Source organism: Sapajus apella, unplaced genomic scaffold (assembly GCF_009761245.1).
Source record: "Sapajus apella isolate SASKATOON/1434 unplaced genomic scaffold, GSC_monkey_1.0 scaffold18, whole genome shotgun sequence".
Taxonomy (NCBI): Eukaryota; Metazoa; Chordata; class Mammalia; order Primates; family Cebidae; genus Sapajus; species Sapajus apella.
Window position 1 is genome coordinate 29,273,133 of NW_022436958.1, and position 12,905 is coordinate 29,286,037.

The 12,905-nt window shown below is 33.5% G+C and overlaps 1 protein-coding gene across 4 annotated transcripts in view; it reads right to left on the reverse strand.

The window, feature by feature from the left end:
- The window catches only part of TTC21B (tetratricopeptide repeat domain 21B), a 76,024-nt gene that overhangs the window by 23,514 nt on the left and 39,605 nt on the right, over positions 1-12,905 (reverse strand). For all 4 annotated transcript variants that reach the window (XR_004271367.1, XR_004271366.1, XM_032286607.1 and 1 more), the window contains 4 exons: positions 9,665-9,771; positions 3,354-3,542; positions 1,446-1,556; positions 372-453 (listed from right to left, as the gene is read on the reverse strand). Coding sequence is in view for 2 of the 4 variants with exons in the window: in XM_032286607.1 (XP_032142498.1) it covers positions 372-453; positions 1,446-1,556; positions 3,354-3,542; positions 9,665-9,771 (489 nt within the window). In the remaining 2 variants the exon portion in view is untranslated. The remainder of the gene's footprint in view (positions 1-371; positions 454-1,445; positions 1,557-3,353; positions 3,543-9,664; positions 9,772-12,905) is intronic.

The window sequence follows — 12,905 nt, forward strand, 5'->3', positions numbered from 1 at the left end:
GAGGAATGGGTAAATCTGCTGACAAAGAAGGGAGAAATTCTTTTTCAGGTACAAGTATTCTCTTAGTGAAGTAGGTGGCAAGGCTTTTAATTGTGGACAAGAAACAGGGCAAGGCTGTTGGAAGTTTGAGGGGACAGGAGAAAGGGGGAAAAGTAGTTAGAATCAATGAATTCATTATTGGAATACAGTAGGATTGCCAGGTTTGCGCTCATAATTTAAAATGAGGCCAGAAAACAGTGTTGTATTTTCCTCACAGCCATTTCAGCTACTCAAGCCCACGTGGGGAATAAGCAGGCAGTTTTTCACCAAACGGAAGAAAAAGGAGAAAGGAAGGTGGCTGCGCTGAAGAAATAAAATCAGAGGGTATTTACCTGGCTTACGCTCTAAAAGCTGCTGTAAATGGAACACTGCTTGTTCGTAGTCTTGTTTTCTGAACATGAGATCAGCCATCATCTATAAAGACAAAAGTTGGTTCTAAAAATACTGCCATGTATTTTACACAACATATTCTTTCAATCAAGACTTAGCACTAGAAAAATATAGACGATAAACATGAGGAGGGGGTAGCATTGTTTAAAAAGAAGGCATTAAGGTTCAAGCCCACCTTGAGCAGAAAGGCTTGGAGATCAGTTTAACAGAAGATAATCAAGGATGTGAAGCAGATTGCTCTGCTTGCTGAATTATATTTTTAGCAAAAAATATACTCCTAGCAGTTGTTTTAATAACAGAAATTTGAAAGGAATTGCACACTCTGCATGCTATTGTAGAAAAGATACCTCACTGGACCTGATTAAAATGATAATGAGAAGACTCAAAAATAAAACAAAATTTAAATCATAAATATTTTGAAAAATTAAAAATGAGCAGACCTACTGAGATTTTTCCTATGTGTTTTAAAACGCAGACTTCATATATATCTTTTTAACCGCAATAACTTTGAATAAACCTCACAAAATGTCATCCATGTAGCTGTTTGCAAAAGTGACAAATATTTCAGTCCACATAAAAACAAAAACAAAACAAAATTCTCATCAAAACAGACCATCTTAGACTGATGGATGAAGTTTTTTTTTTCCCCTGTAACTCCAAAAATTTCTTAAATTCGTCCAGCATTCCTAAGTAAGTACTTAAAAGTTAGTTCTTAGCAAATTATAGTGTTACCATGTGAACTCCACCTAACCAAGCATCCCCTTAGGCATAAATAAAAATTAACTAGACCCAAAAGGGCATGTAAAAGCCCGATATAGGTTTGCTGTCTTTCTTATAAATAAAATCCTAATGATTCTGGGTCTTTATTGGTAAAATACACTAACGTTAGAAAAATATGATTTCTTCCAAAACCCAACATGAGCCATGCCTCATCCTCTAGTAGTAGTTCTGTGGGGTAAAATTTAAAATTTATAAAATGCAACTGCTTTGACTGAACTGAAGTTCCTTGGACTGACCGTGGTGGCAGCTTCATTATCCTGGTCACTCTGAAGCAGCACAGCACACTGCCGCAGGCAGGCATCAGGGTCATCTTGTGCCAGGTATAATCGTGCCAGTTCCAGCATAATCTGTAGAGCAAAGGACTAGACTTGTCAGATACTGTATAGAATTAAAAGTGAATGAGGAAAATATGCGGATACAGATTAAACTTTAGTTGACCACAAGTCACTGCAATAAAAATGTCAAGTGTAATACACACACACACACACACACACACACACACACAAACTATAGGTAAGCCCATCTGTATTTTCTTTTACACTAGAAAAAAACAAAACAGAAAAACAGGTAACAACTCACTTCAAAAGTAGAGAAGACATAATGCATTGTGAAAAGAACACTGGTCTTAAAACTAGGAGATGGGATTCTAGTCCCAGCTCCTCCAGGATGGGGCCAAGTCAGGTCCTTTCTCTCTCTCCTAATCTGCCTTCTCATTTGTAAAATAAAAAGCTTCATGCAGATAATCTCTAAAGGTATGCCTCAGATTTAAAAGTAGGATTCCAACTCCTTTAGCAACCATTGAAAAAGGTATCTGTTTGGTTATGCCTTGCTAAAGGTTGTTTGTGCCCTTTATCTGAAAAAATTATATTAATAAAAACGTTCAAACTAGTCATTAAATTCTGGAGTATAGTTGCCTTTTATATAGGCATCACTTACTTAAGTGTTCAGCCATTAATTATTTTCAAAAATTAATCATGTCTCCAGATCTTCTCAGATCTTGACAGAGTAAAAACATTTTAATTTTAACATAGCCAGTCATGTATGTAAGGGCACTACACCAAATTATCTTTAGTTTATTCTCCCACGGTGCCATATGAGGTCGTAGATTCAGTCTAGCCATTTTCGCATCCTAATACTAAACACCAATTGAAATACAGAGGAGCTGAATTGGCTAAATGCAGATATTTGTGATTGAGAAATTATTTTATTTTACAATTATTTATTTTTGATAAATTAATTTGAAAATTATTTAAATTATTTTGATAATCAAAAACATAAATATTAAAACAATTTTTCATGTTGCTTATGTTACTTGTTCCATTACCATTTTTAAACTGTAATGTTCTTTTTTTCTGTTCTTTATTTTTGAGACAGGGTCTTACTTTGTTACCCAGGCTGTAGTATAGCGGCACCATCATGTTTCACTGAAGCCTTGACCTTCTGGGCTCAGGTGATCCTCCCGTCTCAGCCCTGTGAGGAGCTGGAACTACAGGTGCACGGCACCATGCCTGGTTATCTTTTGTATTTTTTAGTAGAGTGGAGTTTTGCCATGCTGCCTCAGCTGGTCTTGAACTTCTGGACTCAAGTGATGTGCTTGCCTTGTCCTCTCAAAGTGCTGGGATTACAGGCATGAGCCTCTGCATCCGGCCTTAAACTCTAATATTCTTAAAGTAAGCATCATGTAAGATTTTGAAAGTTTTAGAGGAATAATAATCTTTTAACTTGTATTTTTGTTACATTTCTTTTAAAATCTTCTTTTTAATTTTATTTTTTGAGATGGAGTCTCGTTCTGTTGCCCAGACTAAAGTGCAGCAGCACAATGTCAGCTCACTGCAACCTCCACCTCCCGGGTTCAAGTGATTCTCCTGCCTCAGCCTCCTGAGTAGTGGGATTACAGGCACCCACCACCATGCCCGGCTAATTTTTGTATTTTTAGTAAAGATGAGGCTTCACCATGTTGGTCAGGCTGGTCTCAAACTCCTTGAGATCCACCCGCCTCAGCCTCCCAAAGTGCTGGGATTACAGGCATGAGCCACTGTACTCAGCCTAAAACTTCTTATTAAATAAACTGGTAAATTTTACACCTGAGGAAATCAGAGGACATCTGGAATAAAAGGTACGTAAAATTTTATAAAGGTACTGACCTTATTATCTGTTTCACAATGAACCAGGGCCTCTCTATAAAACTTAATTGCTTTTTCATAGTCTCGCTGAGCAACAGAATGTTTTGCAATCTCTGCACAAATTTCAGCTGCTAAACGTTTCTGTGCAGGAACTGCATCTGGCTGTTCCATCTGAACACGTTTTAGTACCCGAGCTTGTAATTCTCGAGCCTAGAAAAAAAATAAGGATAAAGGGAATTAAAAAAAAAAAAGAAAGAAAGGAAATTAAATTCTCCATAACTCACACACAGTGTAATTTTACAGATTTATTTAAACATTATGAACCCTTGATCTAACAAAGCCTGATCCAAGGAAAATGTCTTATTGAGATCTCAAGCATGTACTTGTTTGCAAATGAGCCAGCATGCATATATCTTCCCAACAAAACACTATGAAATTACTGAGCCTTTTCCCACTGTTACAAGTATGTATATAGGAAGTTCACTAAGGAAGAAATACAACTGTGAAACAAGTAAGAGGAGGTGGGGCCTTCCTTGGGGTAAGAATGTAAAGTAGTTTGTTAAATTGGAGGAATATCAGCCTTTCTACCCATCTATCTGATTACTGGAACATTGAGATCTTCCTTTAATAAACGGTAAAAACTCCCATGTTTTAGGTCTTCAAGAATAAAATTTATGTTTGAACTATGCATAATCATTTGCTAATGAATGCATTTATTTAACAAATAGTATATGCATACCATATGCCATATATTATGCTACACACAGGGTGCACTTCTGGGGACTCCAGTCAAAATGTTAGTTAACAAGTGCTTTGAAACAGGTTTTTGTTTTGTTTTCTCAAACCAGAGGTTTAGAGAGTTATACAGCATACCTTTGCAAATGAAAGAAAAATATGAGTGTATATAGCATGTGGTTAAGATTAATGTTTCATGAAATTTTTATTTTGGTTATATTAATATGTGTTTATATAAGTATGTCAATATACGTACATTTGTGTGTTTTGGGTTATACATATGCATACATCTGTTCATGTTTTTATACACACACACACACACACACACACACACACACTCATGCATGTGGCTTCTAGTAAAAAACCTGAAAACAATTGGTTTAGACAGGATGATCTTGTCTTGCAGGAAGGTATCCTTACATCCCTGAATTACTGCACCTCTACACATCAAGATGTCCTCCTTTGACATCACTAAGCCATTAGGAAAGTAGAAAGCAGGGAAAGACCCAGGGCCCATCCCTAGCACCTCAGGGGTAAGGGTACTATGCTAAGGACAAAGGTTTCCAGGTAGTGGCCTCCTAGCATTTTGTTAGGGATGTCCCATCATTTATGGCTGCATACTGCTTTACATCCTGAACTCTAAACTGCAAATGTAGGAAGGAAAGTGAAAATGAAAGAGAAAGAGGAACAAATATTGGCAACAGAGGCCCCTGGCAAACTGCCCCCAGAGGACTGTTGTCTAAGGTAAGTGGAAAATACTGTTGCCATGGGAGTACATAACAGAAAACCTAACTCAGTCTTGGAGGTCAGGTGAGAATTAAAGAATTGCCAGTACCAGCCAGGTGTGGTGGCTTGCGCCTGTAATCCCAGTACTTTGGGAGGCCAAGGCAGGCAGATCATGAGGTTAGGAGTTCAAGACCAGTCTGGCCAACATAGTGAAACCCGTCTCTACTAAAAATACAAAACATTAGCTGGGTATGATGGTGTGCACCTGTAATCCCAGCTCCTTGGGAGGCTGAGGTAGGATAATTGCATGAACCTAGGAGGCAGAGGTTGCAGTGAGCCGAGAGCCATTGCACTTCAGCCTGGGTGATAAAGCAAGACTCCATCTCAAAAAAAAAAAAAAAAAAAAAAAAAAAAGAATGGCTAGTAGTTACACCCCGATAAGTTGGAGAGAAAGAAATAGGATGAAAAGATGGAATGGCTCATAGGCATTAGGAAGCACATGTGAAGGAAAGAGAATAAAGGATATATTGCTTGATCAAATAATTAGAAGAAAAGTGGCTAGAAAGATATAGAGAATATACAACATGTAAGCCTGTAAAATAATCTGCATTTTATCCTAGAGGCCATGAGAAGCTACTATACCATGTTTATAAGAATTGGCCTGAGAGGATCAGGTTTATCTTTGGGAACTATCACCTTGACGTCACTGTGAAGAACTGACTAGAGAAAAATAAGACTAGAAGAGGATGGAATCAGTCAGGAGGCCACTGCAGGAATAAGCAAGAAATAACGATGGAGTGGGCTCTAAGATGACAGAGAGGGATACTGAAATGTGGAGTTATTGGAAAAGTCTGAAATGTTTAGAAAGCAAAATTCATAGGACTTGAGATTTCCCTAAATTTACCATTTCTGTCACTGCCAAAAACATTTAGCAACTTTGCAGAAGTTACATAGAGAATTAGGCTCAATAAATGGTTGCTGAATAAATGAACATAAAATATCAAAAGCTTTGATTCCATGTGTAAGTTCCTGTTTGAATTGCATCTTAAGATTTGTCTCTTTGTCATTAAGAATACGCAGCATGTTATCATTGGGAAGAATGTTATAGTTCTCCAAACCTTATTAAAAATGAATAATCCCTGTGCTATAAAACATATAAACTTAAAACTGATTACAGTTTGGGGTGCTGGTATTACCTAGCCATGGCATGCTGTTTTTTGGTGTTGCTTCATATATCTGCTTTTATAACACAGGGGCTCATGCAACCATAGTGACTGGGATTAATGATACTCATAAAGGAGTGAAGTAAGCTAAATTTATTTCTAAAATGTTTTAAAAGTCTGCATTTACCAAAGATTACACTTTCCTTGTAGCTACTGGTAGCTAACCTAGGGCTGGGTGCAATTCTCTATCATATGATTCAGAAAGTGAAGGCTAAAAGGTACCAGCAATTAAGGATAAGACATTCATATTGTTTAAGGTTATATATTTTAGTGGCATCAAAAACCTAGATGGATATCACAGGAATCTAATAATTCAAGCTCGATTCATTCACAACTAGAACAAAAAAATTTTGGAACGCTCTACTGAAACTTGTGTGAGCGCACACACACACACATGCACATGTGCACACACATACACACACATACACCTTTCAGTTAAATCTCAAAACCAAAACACTACAAATTATTTGCAGAATGCATAAGTCTTCCTGGTAGATGAAAATCAAGTGACTAGTTCAGTATCCTGGAAAGCACAAAGGTTTAGGACTGAGATATCTGAATTCCACTTTAAACTCTTCTAGTAAACCAGCTATATAATCTTGGACAAATACTCTTTGTGGGAAAACGAACATAGTCATATATAACCTATTTGCTTACCTCAGAGCCCTGTTGCTTCCAACATATCACAGGAGCTCACAGACACAGAATAAATAGAATGAGATAAAAATAATGAAGGTCTTTTTTAAAAAAATAAAAAGTATTAAGAAGGCAAGTGATGATTAAGATGCAAATACCATTTCACTTTTATATCCAGGAACTAGACAACTGCAAAACAAACCAATATTGTGGATCTTATCTGGGGAACATTTAGTGTCTCCAGGGAACTTGGGAAGTGAGATTATCCCTCTCAGAATTAAGCTGTAAAATCATCACATAATGGATAAGGCAGACACACAAAATTATTCAAATGAGATGGAGAACCTAGAAGATTTCTTTAAAAATCTTCCAGTGTCTGATACCGAAATAAAATATATCACATTGTGTTCCCTATAGACAAAGATTCAAGCTACTAATTTAAAATGCATGACAAAAATAATGGAAAAGGCAAAGGTAGAGTAGAATTTGAATATGAAGACGTGTAGCTAACACTGAAAAATAATAAAAGGAGGTTTAAATAACACAATAATAAGGCGAAAATGGAATATGAATAATGTAACTAATTCAGATAAAAGTCAAGAAAATTCAAAAACAAAATATAATATGGCAAATATAAATCTAAACATAATTCATAATCATATTAAATGTTAACAAAATATAATAGATTAAGATTGTCAGAGTAAATAATATGCTGACAGATCATCAACACAAGGACATGGAAAAGAAAACTGAAAGTAAAAGAATGCAGGAGATATATCATGCAAATATTAATAGGAAGTTGGAGTTAGCTATATTAATAGAAGACAAAGGAGATTTTAAAGCGAGAAGCATTACTAGAAAAGCGGAAGGCCATTTTATTATTATAAAGAACTTAATCACCAGGAAGATATTGCAATTCCAAATTTGGATCATTCAATAGTGTATCTTCTAAATAAATGAAGGAAAAATACACAGAATTAAATGGAAAAAGAGAAACACACAATAACACTGAAAGATTTTAACATTCCTCTCCTAACAGCAAATTACACAAATAGACCAAAACCAAGCAAATAAACAACAGCCAAACCCTAAGAACAAGGAAGATGCAGAAAAAGCAATAAAAAATCTGACCTAATTGACATATAGTTGAACTAAGTATTTATTAGGTTGGTGCAAGAATAATTGTGGTTATAGTAATGCTAGAAACATATTTTTCAAGTCCACATGGAACCTTTACCAAAATTGATTATAATATAGGCTATAAAGCAAGCTTCAACAAATTTCAAAAAACTGAATCATTCAAAGTATGTCTTGGCATAGTGGAAGTGTGCTAGAAATCAGAATCAGAAAGATAGCAAGCAAATCAGAACTCCTTAAAAATTGAATATTACACTTTTAAATAAACCATGGGTCAAAGAAGCAATCAAAGTGAAAATGAGAAAATGTTTTACACTAAATAATAATAAACTTGTGGAATGCTGATAAACCAGTGTCGAGAGAGAAAAATTTATTGCTTCAAATGAATAAAAAAAGAACAAAAGCTTGAAATCCATTACCTAACATACTATTTCAAGAGGCTAAAAAAAGAAAAAAAAAAATAGTAAACCAAACGCAAAGAAAGTAGAAGAAATTAATTATGAGGTTAAAACATTTAATGAAGCCAGAAAAGGTAAAAGTTGACTCTTCGAAAATATTAGTAAGATAATAAACCCCTAGCATAATTGATTATTAAAGAAGAAAAAAAAATTACTAATATCAGGTTTATAAAAGAGGACCTTTTTCACTAATTTATAGACATTCAAAAGTAAAGATACAATTAATAAGTTTATGTTAATAAATTTAGCAATAAACTACTTAAAAAATCTAAATTGATAGAATCAATTTGAAAATGATCAGTCTTAAATCTATTAAAGATGTTGAATCCATAGATAAAAACCTTCCTTCAAAGAAGTCTCAAGGTCTGCAACCCTGAATTGTTCCAAACATTAAAGAATTAGCAGCTGTGCGTGGTGGCTCATGCCCGTAATCCCAGCACTTTGGGGTGCCAATAGGGATGGATCATTAGAGGTCAGGAGTTCGAGACCAGCCTGACCAACATGGTGAAACCCAGTCACTGCAAAAAATACTAAAAATCCAAAAATTAGCTGGGCTTGGTGGCAGGTGCCTCTAATCTCAGCTACTCGGGAGGCTGAGGCAAAAGAATCACTTGAACCTGGCAGGCGGAGATGGCAGTGAGCCAAGATTGCAGCACTGCACTACAGCCTGGGCAGCAAGAGTGAAACTCCATCTCAAAAAACAAAAAGAAAAAATAAACAAATTAGTATCAACTTGTTGAACACAGATGTAGAAATCCTGAACAAAATATAAAACATCTTTAAATTCCAGTAATATCTTTTTAAAAATTATATCAAAGTGACATTTATTTCAGGGATATAAGGGTGGTTTAACATTTGAAAATAAATCAATTAAATATACCACATTTAAAAAGAAAAATAAGAGGAAAGACATATGATCATCTTGAAAGATGCAGAGAGTACATTTGATAATATTTAAGTCACTTGTAAAGAAGTTGTTAGAAACCAGAAACTGAAACATCATAAAAAAAAAATCAACCACTTGGGATCACATCTAAGGAAATCTATGAAAAACCTCTATGTTGAGAACCACAAAATATTAAGAGAAAAAAAGATCTAAATAAATGGAGGGAGAAAGCACTAAGTAAGTTCAAATCTTGACTATGACACTAGTCATATGTCTTCACACAAGTTATTCAACCAAGTCTCCTCAGCTATAAAACAAGATTAAAAAACACCAACCATTCCTAATTGTTATAATAGTAGTAATAATATACTTAAGCTGTATAATCCATAAGTATTCAACACATATTTCGATTTTGACATATTTTCTGTAGCTCTTTGGCCAAAAGAGATTGCTTTCCTCTTATACATGGCGTTATTTCCTTCTGCATTCATCTCCTACCTCATGACCACACTCACAAACAAATGCATTTACCTGCTGTAATGCAGTGATTGCATCACCAGGTCTTTCCATTTTACTATAAACTTTTGCTAGAAGAACTTGACAACGTCCATCCTCCATGAGAGCTGACAGTTCATTTACTATGAAAGAATGGAATGTAACAAAAAAAATTATTCATCCTAAATAAATGTTTACATTTTCCTAGAATTTTAAAAACTGGTCTCCTGAAAAAAATGATTTTGAAAAATGGTGAATAAAGTTAAAAATTTCTCAGTGAACTGAAGAATGACCAAAAAAAAAAAAAAAGATTTAGGATAAAAACTAGCTGATTGAAAAGTTAAAGAACGGGTTTACAACTAGAGGCTTTTCTTAGAAATACATAAATAATAATTAAACACCACAATAATTTCCATTTTTATTCTTAAGTGTATAAAAATTTGTTTACTGAAGTCATTAAAAGAAGAGTAGTTGCTATATGCAATTAAGAAGATAACTGCTCTTTTAAAAATCATAGATACTTAATAAGCAATAAAGTATAGTTACTAAGAGCACTGACTTTGATGTTAAACAGTATGGTTTCAAATCTAGGCTTTACCACTTACTAGACATTTAATCTTGAGCAAGGTACTTAACCATTCTATATTTCCCTTTCATCTGTAAAATAGGAAAAACACTAGTACCTACCTCACAAGGTGGATGTAAAATTTTAAAAGCTAATAAGTTACTAAATAAGTTAAAATACGCAAAGTAATGAAAACAAACTCTGGTACACGGTAAGTACTATTTAATTATTTGGTTAATGCTGAATATTTTGTGTCTAAGAACAATAAAAGACCCTAGATAATTAACTAAAATGTTTCCTCTACCATTTGTCAATTGCATGTCAAGTTCATGACACACCATGCCATTTTACCAACTAGGTAGACCTGGACATATCAATAAAACTGAGTTTCACATTGCTAATTTTCAAATGGGTATGATTATATTTGCTTCAAAGATTAATATGAGTCCTGATGAAACAATGTATGAAATGTATCTGAAGGCCTCTAAGTATGTCATGGGTATGCTCGACAAATATTAAGTGAAAGCATTTATATTACATAAAAATAATATACCCACTGTAAATAAAACATATGATACTTGAATCTCTCTCTCCCTACAAACGTTTCAAAATGTATATCCACATTTTGGTCTTTCGAGTGTTTCAAAAGACGATCTGACAAATCCATGTATATATTTTTATGGAAGTAGTAACACTTCATACAATAAATACATTTATAAGTAGGAGAACTTAAGCACCAATTTCATCAAAGCTAAACTGAAAGACCACTTTGAAAATATCAGAAAACTTACAAAGGGCTTCTCTAAACATGTGTTCAAATGTATTTTAAAGCTACACTAAACATGGTGTTGGCAAAAGAAAAGAAACATAACGCAATGGAATAAAACAAAGATTCCTATAATCAGGGTAATGTATATAAAGGAGTTTATTATAAAATAAAGGAGGCAGTTCCATAAATGGCACAAAAATAAAATTGGCTATCCATTTTGGAAACTATATAGTAAAACTTGTATGTGGAGTAAAATACATGGATTAAACTTCTAAATATAAAAATTAAAACAACACAAATGACAAAAATATATGGAAATAATATTATAATGTTAAGATTAGGGAAAGTCTTTCAGAATGACAAGAAATTCAGAAGCCTAAAAAAGGACATGACAAACAGATACAATATACGATCACTAAATATTCTACTTGATCAAAAATACAATAAACAGATCTGATAAAGAAAAGGAGCCTGGGAGAAATATCTATAATATGAGTATCAGGTAAAGGATTAAAGACAAAGAATAGAAATTAAAAATTCCTAGAAGAAAATAAGATCTATAAACAAAATAATACCTAACTTTATCACTCATCAAAGAAATGCAAATTAAAATAAGTTTACTTTTCATGACTAACACTACATAATGTCAGGAAGTTTTTAGCCTTAAGAAAGAACAATGGAGCAAGAGTTAATTCTAGGAAGTATAGAGAGGAATATATATATATATATATATATATATATGGATTTTATCTCAGTACTGCTTCCAACTATTCCCCAATCTCAATGTCTATTCCAATAGGCAACTCATCAAATCAATTATGATTATTAACATAGAGTGGGCTACTCTACATATGCTAAAAAATAAAGAAAAGCTATATTTCTATAATGGAAAGATGTTATTAAATGAAAAATGCATACTGCAGAATATAATTGTACTATAATCCATTTAAACAGAAAAAAGTGGTAGGCATAATAATAATTGTGGATATATGAGAGACAAAGATGGTGGCAGGGAGACTGATTATCATGATATACAAGTTGTTAAATATCGTTTTCTCTGGATAGTGGGAGAGGATATAACTTTTATTCACTGCTGTAATCTTTAAATTCTGGCAATGGGCAATCACCAGATTTTATTAAAAAATAAAGTTCCTAAAAGAGTAAATTTTTACAAACTTCTAAGAAGGTAATTTGATAGTATCCAAACAAATTTTAAATGCACAAAATCTTCAGCTCAGCATCCTATTCTAAGAAATACATGCAAATCTACACTAATGAATGATACAATGATATTCATTGTAATATGGATTATAATATCAAAACAAAGGAATGCAAATTAAATACCCAATAGTTTCCAGAAAATTAACTAATTTACTGGCATTATGGAACACTGTGATGCCTGCAGATAGAATAATATGAATAAAAATTCCTAGAGGAAAATAAGATATATAAACAAAATAATACCTAAGCTTATCCCTCATCAAAGAAATGCAAATTAAATGCATGATACACTGACATCAAACTATCTCAGACATGTATGTGGAAAAATTTGCAGAACAGAAAAAGTAATACAGTTTTACAAAGGAAAATCACATTACACTTATATACACACACATATATAGACTATATATTAAATCACAAATTACTAAGGAGATAATTTGAGAACAAGGCAAATGGGATTCATAGGAGAAACAGTGACTTATGCATTATATTCTTTGATAGTGCTAGAATTTGAAAAAAGAAATGTGCTACTTTTTTAAAAAGTAAATACTGCAAAAATGTTAAAGTGTTTAAATATGAGGTAGTTGCAATTTAAAGATAACTTACTTATATTATTTTGGAAAGTAAGCTATAGTTCCATAACACATTTAACTGTTTCATAAATCTGCTAATATTTTAAAATGCCACATTTTAGTAGAGTAGCACTCTGATAAAAGAAAAAA